At 36.1% G+C, this 18,388-nt stretch overlaps 1 protein-coding gene across 1 annotated transcript in view; it reads right to left on the bottom strand.

Moving 5' to 3' along the window:
* Positions 1–18,388, bottom strand: part of KIF15 (kinesin family member 15) — a 40,419-nt gene that overhangs the window by 7,238 nt on the left and 14,793 nt on the right. The window contains 17 exon segments of the mRNA XM_054193238.1: positions 2,224–2,330; positions 2,791–2,955; positions 3,251–3,355; positions 4,286–4,432; positions 5,899–6,021; positions 6,874–6,978; positions 7,939–8,025; positions 8,293–8,368; positions 8,806–8,891; positions 9,884–10,034; positions 12,062–12,227; positions 12,765–12,870; positions 13,637–13,744; positions 14,600–14,797; positions 15,159–15,300; positions 17,633–17,771; positions 18,206–18,383. Of these exon segments, the coding sequence (XP_054049213.1) occupies positions 2,224–2,330; positions 2,791–2,955; positions 3,251–3,355; positions 4,286–4,432; positions 5,899–6,021; positions 6,874–6,978; positions 7,939–8,025; positions 8,293–8,368; positions 8,806–8,891; positions 9,884–10,034; positions 12,062–12,227; positions 12,765–12,870; positions 13,637–13,744; positions 14,600–14,797; positions 15,159–15,300; positions 17,633–17,771; positions 18,206–18,383 (2,189 nt within the window).

The raw sequence follows: 18,388 nt of genomic DNA, 5'->3' as shown, positions 1-18,388 counted from the left end.
TGAGGTGCTGGAGCGTGTCCAGAGGAGAGCTACCAGGCTGGTGAGGGGTCTGGAGACCAGGTCATATGAGGAGAGGCTGAGGGAGCTGGGCATGTTTAGCTTGGAGAAGAGGAGGCTGAGGGGAGACCTCATTGCCCTCTACAACTACCTAAAAGGAGGTTGGAGAGAGGTGGGTGTTGGCCTCTTCTCCCAGGTGAACAATGACAGGACCAGAGGAAATGGTCTGAAGCTGTGGTAGGGGAGGTTTAGATTAGATATTAGGAAGAATTACTTTACTGAAAGAGTGGTCAGGCACTGGAACAGCCTGCCCAGGGAGGTGGTTGAGTCACCATCCCTAGAGGTATTTAAGAAACATCTAGATGTGGCATTTCAGGGAATGCTCTAGTGGCAGAGACTGTAGGTTGTTTGGTTGGACTCGACAATCTTAAGGGTCCTTTCCAACCATGAAGATTCTGTGATTCTCAGTGGATACTTGAATGAACTTTAAAACCTCCAAGTTTAGGATGGTTTAGTTATGCTTGAGCCTTTCAAATTCTACTACCGATCACCCTGTACCAGCTCCAAAGTAGTGACCTGAGCCTGCTCCAGCTTAGCGTTACAGAGGTGAAGGCTGACCTTTTCTCTACAGCTTGCTCTTCCCTGCCCTAACCCTAAATACCAAAAGAGCACTTGGTCTCACCTTGTGTTCTCATACATGTGCCAATGCAGTCCAAGATCCTCACATCCCATCTACTTGTCACATGTAACACCAATGATCAAATCATCTTGCTCTCTAACACCGGGCCACACAAAAGATAACTTCTACCTGCTGCTATCAGCTACTCCCGTAATGTACAAGGCATGTGTCTGGTGTGAATATCCCCACCTCAGATACCTAAGCCTGCTTTTGCAGAGAGCACGCAATAAACTATTAGCCTTTGGTGTATTCAAACCACAACTCTCATCAACTAACAGCAGCTGGGAATTGTTAATGCTTATTAAAATTATAACTCAAAGTCCCAAGTCAGGAATCCAGGAAGCGAGGAACAGAAAAGTAATGCTTTTTTGTGAAAAATTGTGTCCGAGTAACCTCCTCCATAAACTGTGAAAAACAATGCCACAGAACCCAGTTTTCCACGCTGAAGTATCCACTTCTTGTTTTTCTGTGATTCCCATTTCAATTCACAACAGACTTTCAAGTGTCTGTTGCAAACTAAGCAGAAGGCCCTAGAGACAACATCATCATCCAATATCCTGCCTGATCTGCTTCACCTTGTGCACAGAATGTTTTCCACAAATGAATACCTTCATAATTGAAGACTACTGCACAATACATATGATGCAAGGACAAATTGGATAACTGCAATTTCAGCATCTAACTGAAATACTTAATTTTGCAAATTTAATAGTGGTCTTTTATGTTAAATACTTATCTTACCAAAAAGTCAGTTCTAAAACTGACAATACTGATACTTCATTGAACAGAGCTAAAAATTCTGAAAAGTATTTTTTGATAGATTTAATAGGTAAAAAAAATTTATAGGTAAAAAACCTCCTACCTAGCATTAAGTTACCGTTTACTAAATTGCCCCTTAAAAATGAATGGTCATTAAATATATATCAACAGAATTACTTGCTACCAGTTAAGATTTCTTTTCAGAAGATGTAAACCAGCAGATTTAATTATTTACAAAATTGAAAACAAAGAAAAAACAAAAAAGGTAAGCCACAAACCAAAATATTTTGCCCAAAACTAAGCTGTACAGATTACAGTTTGAAACCTCAGAATATCTCCAATCTGAGGCACGCAGCAGTGCACCACCTTTTCAGAAGAAGTTCATTTCTTACCCTCAAAAACAACAAATGGAGAACTGGTTCCATTTATTTCTATGTTAAAACTTGTGTTGAATTCATTTGGACATTTCCTATCTATTGAATCCATAACTGCACAAGTGATAATATACTGAAAGGGCTATGCATGTAATTATTTGACATAAAGGGCTATGCATGTAATTATTCTACATTCTATTTCCATTTCCTGTATAAGACTTTGTTGTATTTAAGAATTTGTGATTTAAAGACAATGAAGTTTACAAGTCACTAAACAATTTTCAGAGAAAAGGCTGAGTCAGTCTCTAATTATATAAACAATATGTAAGATTGTATTTCAAATAAAAACTGTAAATTTATCTTACTTAATTGCTTCAGGTTAAGACAAGTTTTTCTTGTTTTATTTTACTTCACCTGTTCTTGCTTATTCTCTGAGCTTCTACAAGGCTCTGTAAATTCCTGTTGTTCTCCACCAATATCTGCATTTCCAGACGCAAGTTATCCAACTCATTTAATTGGTCCTAAGTAAGTAAAATTGGAAACATTTTATTTGAAGACCAAATTGCAGTTCCTGTTTTTATTTCCAGTTGAACATGGTTTTGAGTGAAATAGAAGACAAAACTATTTGCCAGAAAACAAGCACAGTTCTCTGGCAGAGATCTGCATCACCCTTCCACTTACAGTTTCATTAGAAACTTGATTTAGAATAAGTCAGAACAGTTTCATCAGCAAAAATGATGTTACTATTTGATATTCATGAACACGAAACAACTCAGTCCTTGGGAAAACGTGATATATGGACATCTCAAGCAAGTTGTCACTATTTGTTACCAGCCTAGGTAAAGAGAAGACCAAGAACTGTCTCCTGCTCCTGCTTTAATGGACAGGCTACTGAGCACAGCTCATTAAAAATCTGAACTCTGTATTCTGTCTTATTTTAACCTTACAAATTGCCTGTAGAGATTAACTCATATATGGTACCTTCAGCCTTAGGATTTCATCATTTTTAGCTCTTCGTTCTTCATTCAGTTCATGTACAAGGTGCTCCAGATTTATTGCAGAAGCCCTCCGATCAGCTATTTCTTGCTCATGAGTTTCCAAGAGCTTTGCCAAATTCACATCAAATTTCGGGGGAGTTTTTGGACACTGGTAAGTTAAAAGAAACAAACCCCACAAACTATTAGTAAAGAACTATTTCCCCTATGTATTGGTTACATGTTTTAATACTTAATGGAAGGTGTTAATAAATGTTAATAAATTCTGGGCAGACAGATCAACAATAATACATTTAAGTTACAAACATGGTGAATGGGATTTGACCATTCTCAGTACACTGTCATTTCTGGTCCCAGCCTGAAACTATGCTGTAAAGTTTATTAGTCCCTTTCAATGAGTTCTAACAATCATTACAATGAAAGTGTTTCTCTCACAAACGCCATACCTGAGGAAATGTTACTGAAGATGAGTCCACAAAGCAATCTATTTGCTTCATTTTTAGTTCATATTCATTCTTCCTCTTCTCCATTTCTTCTGTCATTTTGTCCAACTATTTGAAACACCAATTAGAATTAAATTAGGTCATAATACACATAAAATATTAGAGAAAACAGCGGCCAGATCTGCAAGCTTAAGTACACCACATTATTTTAGATTACCTTAGACTTCACTTTCGTAATTGTTTTCTATATTTACCTAATAACTGTTAATCATTCAACAGTTGCATGTAACAGCGTTTTTTGAAAGCATATATGCACTATATACTGTGTACTGTGTAGTTAATCTGTATTTTGTTTTTATTGTTGGTATTTGATTTTTTTGCCTTGCTAACACAATCTACCTTTCAAAGGGCTTGCCAGCACACAAAAACTAGTATGAACTTTGCTGGCAAACATTACTGATCAAAACATAATTTGATACAAGCTAAAAATTTACTGGTATAGATTTAGTCAGTTTCCTCAAAGGGAATATGCTAACATGACAAAAGGACTCTTCTTTTCAAAATAACTTATCCTTATTAGAGTTTTTGCCAACACAAACATATTACATTGCACTATGACAGTTGTGACAACAAAAGCTAAAATTTGGACAAAGGCTTAAAACAGCTATTTGGTCTGCAAAAGCTCCAAATAACACCTAGACTGCATAATTTATGGAGCTCAACAATTATCTCCATTAGTTTGTGGATGAGTGTTAAGCAGAGGAAAAAAGTAATCGCGTAGGTTTACAGTGCTTATAACCTTGGGTACTGATAGTTTTCCTCTGCTCTCAGAATAAACATTTTTGTGATCTCTAGACACCATTTCCAAAGCTTTTAAGGGTTATCTAACCTTTGTTCAGAAGCTTTTGAGCTACTACTTTGCTTTTACAGGAAGGAGCACTGCTCTTCACCAAGAGTACTGCATACAAGATGCTCTAAAAACGCAAGTAAAACCTTTTTCAGAAGCTGCAATTGAGAAGAATAATTTCTTTACTTTACCTGTTCCCTGAGTTCCTGGATTAGAGCTTCTTTCTTCGTTATATCTTCCTGCGCGCACTGAAGCAATGAATCATGTTTCTTAGAGGCCTCTGTCAGTCTTATCAGCTGCTCAGTGGTATGATGCAAGTCTTCACACAGAAGATCTCTCTATTTTAAGTCATTGGATGAATAAAGAAAGATAAAGTTATTACTCTACAGCAGTTGTTTCAAGATGTTTTGTCATTGTTGCCAGGTTTGCTGACAGCTACAATCATCTCCCTTTTCCCTCCACTTTTTCATCATGAATTGTAGCAAGCATTCATCTCTAAGTTTTTTATTTTAGCACGTTTTCCATATCCGTTGTCTTGGTTGCAGAACAAAAACTTTCCTACAGTATAGTTACAGTTAAGATACTTGTGGAAGATGTTTGGAATCAACCACTGTTTGAAAGTACAATGTACACTTAAAAAAGATACGATTCTTTAAAAAAGAAACTGGAAAAGAATGTACAGATTTTAATCCATGCTGAGTTAGCGACCACAGTTTTAGCGCACTGCTATTCTGTAGATCTCTGGATTTATTCTAGAATCTAGACTCTCACCCGATGTGATAAGGCATCATACTTACACAAGGTGTGTTGACCTAGAAGGAGAAACAGTATTTTAAATGCCAACCTTGGATTAGTAGTTCTTGTCCAGTCAAGAAAGCATGAAGGAAATTTGTAACTGATACACCGTGCCAAAGAAGGAGAAACACTATGATTTTATCAGGATCTGGATACACCCAAGGATAACAACGTAATAAGAATTGTTACTTCAGTTTAAAAAAAACAAAACACCACAAAACCCTCCCCAAAACCTGAGATTTGGCAGGCAACTCAGTTTAGGATTTCAGAATGTCAAATTTAGATATGCTTATTAATGAAGATAGTCTGTTTACTAAACACAGTGGAAATCTATTTAAGAATAGTTTTTTGAGAAGCAAACACTACCCTGGAAGACTTGTTTGGTGCTATATGATTGGACTAAGCATATGTAATATGACAGATGATCTTGTAGAAATTGCTTGTAAGGAGAGGCTGGTGGTTTTAACTGACGGACGTGTTCATCAAAATAATGGTGAGAGCAGTAACAGGAAAGAAAGTTTTAAAAAAAAAATACGATTTTAAAAAGCAAAACCACTGTTGAATCAACCATGCATCCTAGACCTGTTTCCAGCAGGTGGAGCTTTTAGTTAAAATTATGAGGAAAGAAAAGATGTTACTGAATATAGTAGCAGTGGGGCAAGAGATAATATTAAACATGATGTATTCTTCTACCTATTTTAATTTCTCAGCTGCATCACCTAATGTTGCCACTAAATTTAGCTGATGACTCCTTAGTGGCCTTAACAAAATTAAATCAGGCTTTTAGCATAGGTTTTTATGAAGTAGCTTATAAAATATTTATGTCAACTAATGTGATAATTTAACAGAATTTGTCAGGTATCCCATGAAAAATTCCTTTAAGAACAGCTTAACTAGCTTTACTTTGAACAAAAATGAGGTTAGGTTTTACACAAGAATTTTAAGCAAAACCACATCCAATTCATCTGGTGAACAAATAATCACAATATATCAACATTATTGTTTTTACCTCAATGTTATCAGCTATTTGTTTTCTCTCTAAGGCTTCCCTCAGTTCTTCAATCTTCTTTTCCTGATCCTCTATGATTCCTTTGCTTTCTTCTTTTGCAGCCAGAACAAGATTATACTTGCACTACGAAAAAGATTAAATTAAATTTTAGGATGTTTCAGGAAAACATGTTATCAAAGAAAATTGGCAAACTTAATACAAGTAAATGTATATCACAAAGCTTATGATGACAACTACAGAAGTTTACCATCTCAGTGTCAATGACTAAAATCAGAATGATATATCATACTTGCTAAATTGTACAAGCTATGTTGTTAGAAATGAGTTGTCAGAACAATAGAAACACATTAATTTAATATGCATTAGTCACAATACATATTAACCACTAAAACCTTTATTGAGAAAGACAGATAAGCGTATTATGTAGAAATGTCTCATCAACATTGTGTCTGTAGGACCTTTTGAATTCATAGTTCATACATATACAGCATCTAAAGCATTCTGTGGGTTGCTCTATCAGTTTGCAAACCTGACCTATTTTAATAAAGAGGATGCATCATATTTATTCATAGTTATTCAAATACATAGTTTTAGTTCTTTACACTTATGTTTACAGATATAAACATATAACATCAGCAGCGTAAAAATTCACTCCCTCAAAAATGAATTTACAATTCAGCTTCAATTGTTGAGGTCTTAAATTGCCAATTTCTGAGAAAATCTGAATGTGACTGTCAGCTGAGTGTAGTTTACAGGAGGTGAAGAAGTCCCTTTAGAGACAGTGCTCTTTACCCACCACATGGAAAGAGTTCAGTTTTCAAGACAGCCTTAGGCATAAAATGTTCAGAAGATTTCAACATGTCAAAACAAAGAAGTTTCCTTCTGAAATGCTACAGCAAGTTATGCTGTTTGAGACCCATGATAAGACATGTCATTGCCTTCCATTACCATGTCCTTCAAAATGACAGAACATACATTTATATCCTCGAGCTCTCTTGTCAGCCCAACTATGGTCTCAGTTTTATGATTAATTGAAGACCTCAGCTCCTGGATCTGTCTCATCAAGTCAGTTACAACTTCCTGCAACATAAAAAAAAGTTAATCCCAATACATTAAAGATATACTGTATATATTTCATTACTGGACTTTCTTTGGTGTATAATTTGTCAATCCCAAATTTCAAACAGCCATTTGAAATTGAAGCATCAATATGCACGTGTAAAAGAATAACAGGAAATTTGTTGTCAAATCATTGGCTTTTGTTCTAAGCACTTACATAAAGAATTAAATAACCTGCTGTGTTCCTTAGAAGAGAAGACTAGCCCTCTGATTGAGTCTCAGGCTGTAATGGGTTTCTAACAGGACAAGAGAACTACTGTAATTACGTTTGTTTGTAATAGAAAAAGGCAGATTGAAGAAACGCCACTGCACTGACAATACCAGATTCTTCCGACCTTATATGTGTCAAATTTTTGGTTTTAGCATGGAAAAGGCAAGACTTACCAATGCATCATGCTGGATAGTAAGCACACTATGTGATTTCTTATGCCTGTTTTATAGACAGTGTAAATGCTTGTACTATGCGAGCTTTTGCTATTTAAGCTTTCAGAGCACTAGAGCAGTCTTTTCATGTAAAAGTGCTTTGATTTCATTAATAGAGATACCCACAGTCACATTATACATCACCTTTCTTACCTTTTCTATTAGCCCATTACAACATGACATTGACTAGAAGGCCCTATTAATCATGGGGGGAGTTATGCACTGTTTACGCATTAAATGTTTTGTCCAGTAGACAGCTTTACCTTGATCTTTGTTTTGTTTAACCTTCAGTTATCTTATGTTTTCTCTGAATGCATACCAGTTTCCTACTGTCCTGCAAACTCCATGCTAGTAAAAGGTAGGATTTATTTCACACAGCCAGGATTGCCTAGAATCACAGAATTACTAAGTATCATAGAAAGGCTCTGAGCTTTCAACTCTTCTACAGAACATAGTTACCCGCAAAACTGGGTATCAGTAACAGAAAAAAGCCCAAACCTTATCCGCATCATTTGTCTTCTTCAAAGAAATGATAGACTCTTCAGCAGCAGCCAGCTCCTGCTCCAATTTCTGCAGTTTTGCTTCCTAGAATAATAATTGTGAAGAGACTTAATTACTTTTGAAGTATGTTTTGTGAAGCACAAAGCCATGAGGAAAAAAAAAAAAAAGGAACTCAGTTGTTTACCTTACCAGAGAAATTAAGCAGTAGCTTAACAAAACAATCTGAAACTTGAGAACTCTACATTTATTTTGCTGGTAATCTACAGAACAGTCAGTTCACCAGTAAAATTGCTGTTAATGCAAAGGAAATCCATGAACACATGATTTAGTCATTCAATTCTGCTGTTGTACCTGCTGCTCGCACCGTGTCACCATTTCAGAGGATGGTTTCTCCACCTGTGCTTTTTCAAGTACTTTCAAGAGCTCTCTGGAAAAGAAAACATTTCTAGTGAGAAACATAATCAGAACATAATACAGCTTTAAAAAGAATAAAGTCATATAAGTTTGTTCTTCTTTGCCCTTTATTTTTTCTGAAGAATTCTTTAACTATCACCTTCTCAGTGCCACACAAAAGACTAATAGTTTAGTTACCAGCCATACACTGCTACCAGTAGTGGAACTTCATCTTTGACATGAAGAACTATACTTGTCAGGAAATTACATTTGTCATGTTAATTGAATACATGAAAATGAAGGGCTGTTCCACATTGGATAAAATAAAAAAGCCCATTATGTAATTATCTCCACTCAGTTGGGGAAAAACACCTCTACAAACAGGATTCCCATCTGAATACAAAACCTAGCATAAAAAAACACCACAATGAAGTCAGATGAAAACAAATCCCACCACTAATTAAAGCTTACTTTGAATTGTTTTCTTTGTCTTCTTGTAATTGTAATGTTAGTTTTTCATTGTGTTCTTTTTCTGTTTTCAGGAGTGTCAAAAGGTTCTAGAATATCAAAATATATGTTGTTATAACAAATTACAATATAAGGTCTTTAGAATAATTTAAATTATAATCTGAAACTCCTAAAATTAATAAAAAAACCCACAAAACCTTAGATGGGAACAGAAAGATATTTAGCTTTGTCCTGGACAAGTTCAAAAGTAAACACTTATTTATATTAAGGAATTAGCTCTTTTCACCTGCCATTGATAATGATTTCGTATAGTTATAATGTTCCTCAATACCCAAGGCTTTAAAGGGAGAAACCAGAATTTTCAACTGTAAATTAATTTGGGGAGATTTTTCAAATTCTAACCAGTGGTTCAAGATATTAGGTTATAAGGAATTTAAAATAATAATTTTCAATCTGCCAGTATTCCTTTAAACACTAAAAAGGAAAACTTAACAAGCAAACTTGCTGAGCAGGCACAGCATACACTGCAGAAGAGCAGGCAAAATCATTCGCAAAAGCCCTTGAGCAACCTTACTGCTGTTTTGCAGTCACTGCAGTCTGACAGGCTCTCAAGGACAGCATCAACTAAATTGCAGGACAGTGATCCACCACAAAAAGGCACAGATCATTTTAACAAGATCACATCCACTATGAAAATTTTAAAGAAACTGCTTTGTAAAAAGAGAATAAGTAAGCTAAGTCTTAGCTAGCATTGAGACAGAAGGTCACCAGCATTTCAATGGTAGGATTCTTTTACAAAGCAGTTTCTTATTCCTTTACTAATTCACCCATTTGCCTCAATGTTTCCAGAGCAATTTCTTCAGCCAAAAAACAATGTATCAATGCTATTGGATATTTCTTGTAGCCTGCATTGCAAAAATCTTGCAGTAAGTTTTAAAAAAGATTCTGCATAGGTCTTCCAAATGAGATCACCAGGAAACGTATTACTGTCGAAGCTATTTTTGATGATATAATAACAGGAATTAAACAATCTGATTACATGAGTAACTGTATCGAGTCTATTAAAAGCCTTGAGTCTTACACAAAGCTCAGTTTTCATTGCTTCTGCTTCTTGTTTTCTGTCCTCAAGTTGTTGCTTCAGTTGATCTGTCTCAAACTTCGCTACTTCCTGCAAATTATCATAGTCATCCTGCAGGCTTGCTTTTTCTTCAAGAATCTTTTCGTGTTCCAGCCTTTATAAAAAAAAAAAACCAAAACAACCCACCCACAATATCAAGACGAAGGTTTGTTTCATTATAAAAATACTCCAATCAATTGTATTTTAGAATCTTCAGATAATACACAGAGTACAGTCATTTTAGAAAGAAGCATCTGACATAAATAGTAAATTTTTTTAAACGCGGAAACTCTAAGTATATGAAGGGAATTTAAGTGGCAGTGGCAGAGAAGGCAGAGTATTCTGTCTGATCCCTAGAAATAATTTACTTCTTACAAAATTCTATAGAAGTTTCAGTGAATGTCTCATAATAGCGTCCACTTTTTTTTTTTTAATTTTTTTTGGGTTTTTTAGCCAGTTGTTGGACAAAAAAAATTCTGTTAGAATGATCCTGAGTACCTATGTCTGCTTAGTTGATATCTGGGTTATTTATCCCACATAAAATCTTTATATAGTCTGGGCAAGTCTGGGTTATTTTCCTCTAAATTGTTGTCTCAAAAACTTATTTCATTTGATCTTTCACAAAAGTAGAAGTTATTAATGGAGAGTCTATAGAAAGAATACCCTCCAAAAAGTCAGTACTTCTGCTAACACAGAAGGCATAAATGAAACAGCAATATTTAAATTTCAATTCCAGGCTCCCAGTTTCACAATGCATCATTCAAAAAATTACTTCAGCTAAGATGTGACCTGCTAAAATGCAGTAACATAGTTAAGCCTACCAGGAAAAAACCCCCACAAAACCGAAATCCCCCCAAACCAAACAAAACCCACCATAGAATCATTTAGGTTGGAAAAGACCCTTGGGATCATCGAGTCCAACCATCAACCCCACTCTACAAAGTTCTCCCCTCACCATATCCCCTAACACCACATCTAAACGACTCTTAAACACATTCAGGGATGGTGACTCCACCACCTCCCTGGGCAGCCTATTCCAGTGTCTGACCACTCTTTCTGTGAAGAATTTTTTCCTAATGTCCAGCCTAAACCTACCCTGTTACAGCTTGAACCCATTCCCTCTTGTTCTATCGCTAATTACCTGTGAGAAGAGACCAGCACCAACCTCTCTACAATGTCCTTTCAAGTAGTTGTAGAGTGATGAGGCTCTTCCTCTTCCTCAAACTAAACAGTCCCAGCTCCTTCAGTCACTCCTCGTAAGATTTATTCTCCGGGCCCTTCACCAGCTTCGTTGCCCTCCTCTGCACTCACACCAGCACCTCGACATCTCTCTCGTCTTGAGGTGCCCAGAACTGGACACAATACTCAAGGTGTGGCCTCACCAGTGCTGAGTACAGGGGGACAATCACCTCCCCACTTCTGCCGGTCACACTATTTGTAATACAAGCCAGGATGCCATTGGCTTTCTTGGCCACCTGGGCACGCTGCTGGCTCATATTGAGCTGCTTCTCAATTAGAACCCCCAGGTCCTTTTCTGCCAGGCAGCTCTCCAGCCACACTTCACCACTAACGGAACTCAACCTAAGTAAGTCGCACTAATAATTACGAATCTCACTGATTTGCATCTCCCAATAACAATGTCAATTATTGCATACTACATAGCGAGCTTTTCAGTTTTTGGTAGTGAAGCTTCAGTTTATTTTTATGGTTTCTTTCTGCTGGTATTTTTTGAGCAGCGTCATGTCACCTGCTTCATGTGACCAGACTGAGAAGTAACAGTTTAAGACTAAATTGAAGAAAAAAACTAAACAAAACCAAAACAAACTACCCCTCTTCAGCTACGTTACTTTTGGAGATCAATAAGCTTACAGGTATATCCTACTTAATGGGAAAATGCTACAGCAAGCCAAAATTAAGGAAGCCTCATTTTATTTTCTTTCTGCTAATTTCACCATGTTCCCCCTCATCGCCCTGAAATAGGCAAGGAAAGAATTGAGGGAAAAAAAAAATAAGCAAAGGACAAACATAAAATAACTTTAAATAAGAGATGTAAAGTGCAAGTTCCCATGTAGAAAAGAAGAACTATATCAGTGGATGCATCTAGAAGGGAGGTTAAGGCATTTTACCAAACTGCCAACGTACCTGACACTGTCCAGCTGGAACTGTACATCCATATGTCTTCCAGAAAGCTGACTCATTTCTTTCTCTTGCTTTTCCCTAAAGGCACTATATTCCAGTTTTACAGCAGACAGTTCCTTGTCTGCAGACTGCAGGACAATGCGCAAGTCATAGACTTCACTTTTTAATACTGTCGAAAGCCAAACAAATATTTCACATGTTATTTGGAAAACTGTGCTAGATACAGGACGCGTAACACTACAGAATGTCCTGGGAAAGTCTCACAAAACTTTACACATTTTCAGAATTAACCTTGAAGGTCACACACAAAAAGAATTTCTAAATGGAAAAGGTCAATGAAACATCAACTTTAAGAACTAAAGAGTACAGGCACAATCAAAAACATTCCAGATGATATCAGTGCATTTCCATAGACCAATAGAGGATTTTCCCTTTATTTTCAGTTACTATTTTTCTTATAAAATATTGCATCCTGTACTCCCTTCACATTCAGCATTAACGGGGAACAGTTATCAATATTGTATACCATGCAAGACTGGGCAGAGAAAAGCTATTCTGCAAGTATTAGAGATTTTTTTTCTTAAAAAAATAAAAATCAAACCAGTATGACTTTAACATCTTAAACCCAAAGTTACTCAGCACTTGATATTGTTGCTTCAAAATACTAAGACACCTCAAATGGAATTTCAGTGTTACATCAACTTACTATCAGTCTTGCTTTGACTGTCTTGAAATTGCTTCTCAAGTGATTTTAACTGTTCAAGGAGCTCCTGGCGCTCTTTACTCCAGTCATTCCTTTCAGATGAAAGAAGCTTGAGAAGAGAAGTAAAATTTTTAAATGGAAGAAAATGTAGAAGTGGCTACGTCACAGAGCGGTAACAATAATAATGTATTAGAGCATTTCATCAGCTAATTATAAATACAAGATGCATTTTTCTTTAAATCTGATGTTTGGTTATTCTGAAATCCATAGAAGTCCAAGAAAAAAAAATTTCAGTATAACTGAAGAAATGACCTTATCTAAAAAGTTCATTTAAAAGCAACCCACAGCACAGGAGCTGAGATCTACTTCAGAAAAGAGCTACCAGAAATGAGACTGATCTGGCAAAAAAACAGGCCTTATTTCCTTTTCTGTGTTAAATCAGATCTAGTGATTACGGAAGACTTTTACATATTTTATAGAGTAAGGATGTTTCGGTTCATTTCCCACTGAAGCAAGTAGTATTTTCAGCATTCCAAAGTTTAAAATTTCTTTGTATCTATTGCTGTTTTCCAGAAATCACGAAGTTTGCCAAAACCAAGCACAGACATCTTGAGTGTCTATTTGCTTATATTTAAGATCAAGCAGTCTCAGAATCACAACATTTAAAACAACAAACCCCCCAAAAACCACAAACCTGCAGTGTTGTGTTAAATTAAGTCCTTGTCTTCCTGCACAGCCCTAAACTATGATGCTGTGTAACTTTTGAAAAAGTCAAAATGCAAGTAACACTACAACACAGTAGTATGAGTGTGGTAGTTATCACCTTGTCATATATACACACACTCACATTATATTGTCTTATATTGTTCTCTCACCTCTTGTATTTGTGCAGAATGATGCTCCAGTTTATTAATATGCTGCTGGAGTTTTATATTCTTGCTTTCCTCTTCATCCAGCTTTGTCTGCATTGTGCTCAGTTGCTCCTGTGACACAACAGACACTCAAAATTAGAACACCCACCTTCCAGTATTCTCACGTGCCATATGGCAGTCTGTGCATATTAAATATAAAAGTGTCAACTACTTTCTTTTTTCATGACCTGAATGAGCAGAAAACAGAACATTCAAAAATAAACTGGTATCTTAAGTAGCTGATTTCTCCTATTGCTAAGTAAACTGCCAGAACACAAGAAAATCCTTCAGGGAATACATAGACCGAATCCAATAAACACTTAGTTTTCAGACACGTGTTTATCTTGGAGAAGTAAGGCTTTAAAAAGGAGTTATTCAAAATATACACTAGCTAAATTCCTTACAGGATCTCTGCACCAAGGTAAGCATCAAAGAGGGGTTTTGGCTGTTGTGCCAGGGTTTTACACGCATTGAAGTTAATTCCAGCTTCTAGACAGTAGCTCAGATAACTTCAGAGCACTCCTCTCTGTGAGAAAAGACCTTCCCTGCCTTTTAGGAAAGATACAAGACAATTCAGGTATAATGGTGGACAAGCAATATGTGGCAGGTTTCTTCAAATAATGCATTATATATTAAGCTTGGGTATTGTTCCAGATGTACATGTCACCAGAGACTTATAAAGAAGTTTCCCTACTTACAGTATTCAACTCTCAAATCCCTTTCAATATTTTAATTCTAAATCCTCTTAAGTACAACATATAATTAGAGAACTCTTTAGTGAAGCCTTAAGTACTCATCAAGAGCTTCAGTTTCCCATGCAAATTAAAATATACTGGGGGGAGGGGGGAGCAGGCAGCAAGTATTTCATGCCAAAACCCACTTTATAATAAGGTTACACACATTTCAGTTTTTATTCAGAACATTCACCTGTGCCACTTTGAGCTCCTCAGCAATGGCCTCATGTGCTTGTTCATTCATCTCTGGGGGAACTGGCTCTTTCAAAATGTCATCCATCATCTCTTCGGAACACTGAAAATCTTCAGAATGGTAATCTAAGATTTCTGGGCTTATTCGTGGCACTAGGCGAGATCTCAGCTGGTAAGCTTTTGTTGGAGTGGTTATGTTCTGTTATAAAGATTACAAAGCAGTCTTTATTTTAAGTGGAAAATTGAATTAAGACTTTGTCTGGTAGTGCATTTCATAGTTCTATAAGCAAAAGAATGAAACAAAATGCTTAAAGTGGTTAGTTCTAAATCACTACACTTTTTCAGATTTGTCATGTGATTACAGTAGCAGTCATTCTGTTAAGTATTTCAGAACAAAAAAGCAGCTATCTGCTTTATCACATATGGATTACACACTAGAACACTGGTTAGGTTAAGGGATCATCCAAATGAAAGTCTGTTCTCACACAACTCAGGAGTAACTATGAGTGGGTTTAAATAAACTCATTCTCAAGTGGTTTTAAATAAACTCATTCTCATACCTTAAGAGTTTCTCTATGTAGCTTATGTAACTGAGACACTTCTCGGCGCTTGTGTGCTTTGGTTGCTTCCAGAATGTTTTCAAGATGTTGGTTTGCTTTCCGAAGGGATTGAAGTTCTGATTCCAGTTCCATATGCTTTTTCCTGTTTAGGAAGTATTTTGTATTTTACTACTGTCAAAACCACTCCATCACTATGGCCTCCCATCAGTAAGAATAAGCTGCACTATTGCCAACGAGTAAACCGCAGCTGAACTCTTGCCCAAACATTGAAATACATTATTTTGAGAAGAAAGCCACCACTGCTGTATTAAAAAGTTTTTAAAAAAAAGTATATTAAAAAGCTAAGAAGCTTATTTGGGCTTGCATAATGAAGCAAGTAGATGGATAACTAAACTTGTCAGAAAAAAAATCCATTACACGGTAAGAAATAAGCTGAGAGCTCTGCAATTCCTTTTATGAGAAAGTGATATCACCCATACCAATATGGTTTTAAGCTTTTAAAGTGTTATCCAGTTATATGAGAAGTTTGAACTGGTGCTTGCCAGGATTAAAGAAAATCCCTTAAGGAATTTTTTTTTTGTAAGTGCTGCTGTGTTAAGATTATTTTGCCCTCTAAACTGAAAACCAGCAGCTGAGCAGAAATTTAGGAATAATTTCTGTTAGGTATTTTGCAGAGCTACATGCTCGTACTGTGATAGTTGGCCTTACTGACATAATTGTAGGGTCAATGTCTACAGATAAAAGAAAATATACTATTTCATCTTTTGGCAGTTTAATGCTATCACTTTCCTCCATGTTTTTAGCATTTGCAACAAAACTTATGGAACAGAATAGAACTTTAGTTCTGACTGCTAGTGGACAACAGAAAAATTAGCGTATATTGATTTTGTGAAATTGTTAAACTTTACTCTTATCCAGTTATGGCATACAGTTACACTTGTATGTAAAATTAAGCATCCCGTTAATCTGAAACTAGAAATGAGTTTAAAATTTAGTGAAATCCAGAGGCGAAACCAGAGGCTCAAAAGCACACTTCTGTTTGACTGCACTCTGCTAAAAAAAATGTCAGTAATAGATAAAAAAAATGCATCCATACTATCAAGAAAGATAGATATGCACAAAACATGGAATATATAAAATAGGAATATATCGAATGAGCAGGAAAATAAAGTAATTAATATATGAAGATATAAACATACAAGACAACAGACGGATTGTTGAATTGAAAAACACAGCAGATAATGTTACAGTTTACAAAGTTCATAGGATTTGCTACACAGAAATCTAAGCATAAAAATACGGATTTGTACAATTGCCTGAATGAGCAAGCAGGACATCACAAAGCTACTTTGCAAAAAAAAAAAAAAAAAAAAAAAAAAAGTAGGGAGGCAAAAATGGAAATATCTTGTGTACAGTGCTTTTAGAATTACACTCTAGATTCAATGAAATCAAAACCCAGTGATGTTGTGTACAAGCTAAAAAAAAAATTTAAAAATAATCAGGTCCTTTTTGTCTTCCAAGTTCACACTATGTTTGCTGGAAATACAATTCTTTTTCTTGTATCTCCAGTAACTGGACCTGAGTTTTTCAGAAATGGGGTTAATCAAGTTAAGCCACATATAATTCACTTGCATATGAACATATATATACACACACACTGAAAGTATTACTCAGACCTTTCACATTATATTGTGCTGCACTCAAAGAGAACAATGACAGTAATTTCTTTACTACATTAGTAAGGACAAAGGAGACCCTTATCTCATGTTTAGATGCCAAAGCAAATGAACATGACTATTGACACCATGTCTTTACTCTAATTTGAATTAAGTCTCTGTTCCAATAACAAGTCTCAAAATAGTGGTATTATTGGCTTCTTGAAAATATTTTAAGTGGAGACAAAAAATTTACCAACAGGTCAGCCACAATGTTCTGGGGTGCTTAGGTGCTACGTTTAGGTTGACTCAAACTTGCAGTCTTCAAGAGGTTATATTAAAAACTACTGTCGCAGTAAAACAAAACACAAACCCCCAAATACTCCTCCCCAAACCCCATCAACTCTTAGTTCCTGTCACTGCTTCTATCTATAATACTTCAGTTGCTGAAAAATAGTTGCTCAACGTGGAAACTAAGCCAAACTCTCCCTGTTCCATTAAGCAGGTGACTATCAGAATTCCAAGGTATGCACACCTCCTGCATGTTGTAAAGCATTGTTTTGCATCTTAACATAAAGAAGAGCTTTCAGAAAGACAAAGAAATCTGCAACAGTGCAGACATGCCTTCGGATTGCATCACGATTGTTCCCTAGTCTGGGAGTAACTGAGTTCAACAGGAACGTAATCTGTGTGCATGCCATTCATGCTGTCTCACATGCTAAGAACATACTTAGACTGTATATTCAGGATCTGAGACTAGCTTTAAAAAACCCAATATAATTATTTAAAAACATTTCGATACCGAGTTTCAATACTCACTTGGTTAGCTCTTTGAATTCTTCATATTCTTGTTTTGAACTTGCCAGTTCACTTTGAGTCTGTAGCAGGCGTGCTTTCAGCTTTTCAGATGCCAATGAGTTGCCTTCCACTGATATGGTGGCAGAATATAAATGATGACCTAAAGAACAAACATACACCCTCTGAAATCACAGAGTAGCTCAAATTATTGTGAGTTTTGCTAAAATGAAAGCATTTGTAGGCTTTTGAACAGCATAGCAGCAATTGAGATTGAAAAAAAAATGGGTATTAACAACAATCCACATGTAAACCAGTAGAATAATTAATATTACTGCAGTCTTCATAACAACTTAGGACAACAGCTTGAGATTATGGATGGTGTTCACAAGACACAAAAGAATCCAAAATTCCTTATTGCTCTATTTGCTTGAAGGCAAAAGTGAATAAAATGAAGTCAACCTGTTTTATCAGTTTTCAGGTATCTCTCTGAAGAAGGCAAAAATATGTAAGACAGACAACATTTTCAACACTACGCTGCACACAACAGAAATACAGTAAGCTTACTTAGCTGAAAAAGATCAGCATGATTTTTACCTCCAGTATTTTTCTCTGTGGCTGAAGCTTCCAAAAAAGCTTTTTCTAGTTCTGCGATGGTCTGAGCATCGATTTCTCGGGCCTTTTTAACTGACTGTAAAGAACGAAGTCTTTTATTCTCCTCTCTGAGGTTATGGTTCTCCATGGCATACTTTGCAATTCGTGGGTGTTGTTCCATCTGTG

Source organism: Rissa tridactyla, chromosome 2 (genome assembly GCF_028500815.1).
Source record: "Rissa tridactyla isolate bRisTri1 chromosome 2, bRisTri1.patW.cur.20221130, whole genome shotgun sequence".
NCBI classification, from domain to species: Eukaryota; Metazoa; Chordata; class Aves; order Charadriiformes; family Laridae; genus Rissa; species Rissa tridactyla.
The sequence above is the reverse complement of the archived record's forward strand: the minus strand, read 5'-3'. Positions and strand labels throughout refer to the sequence as shown.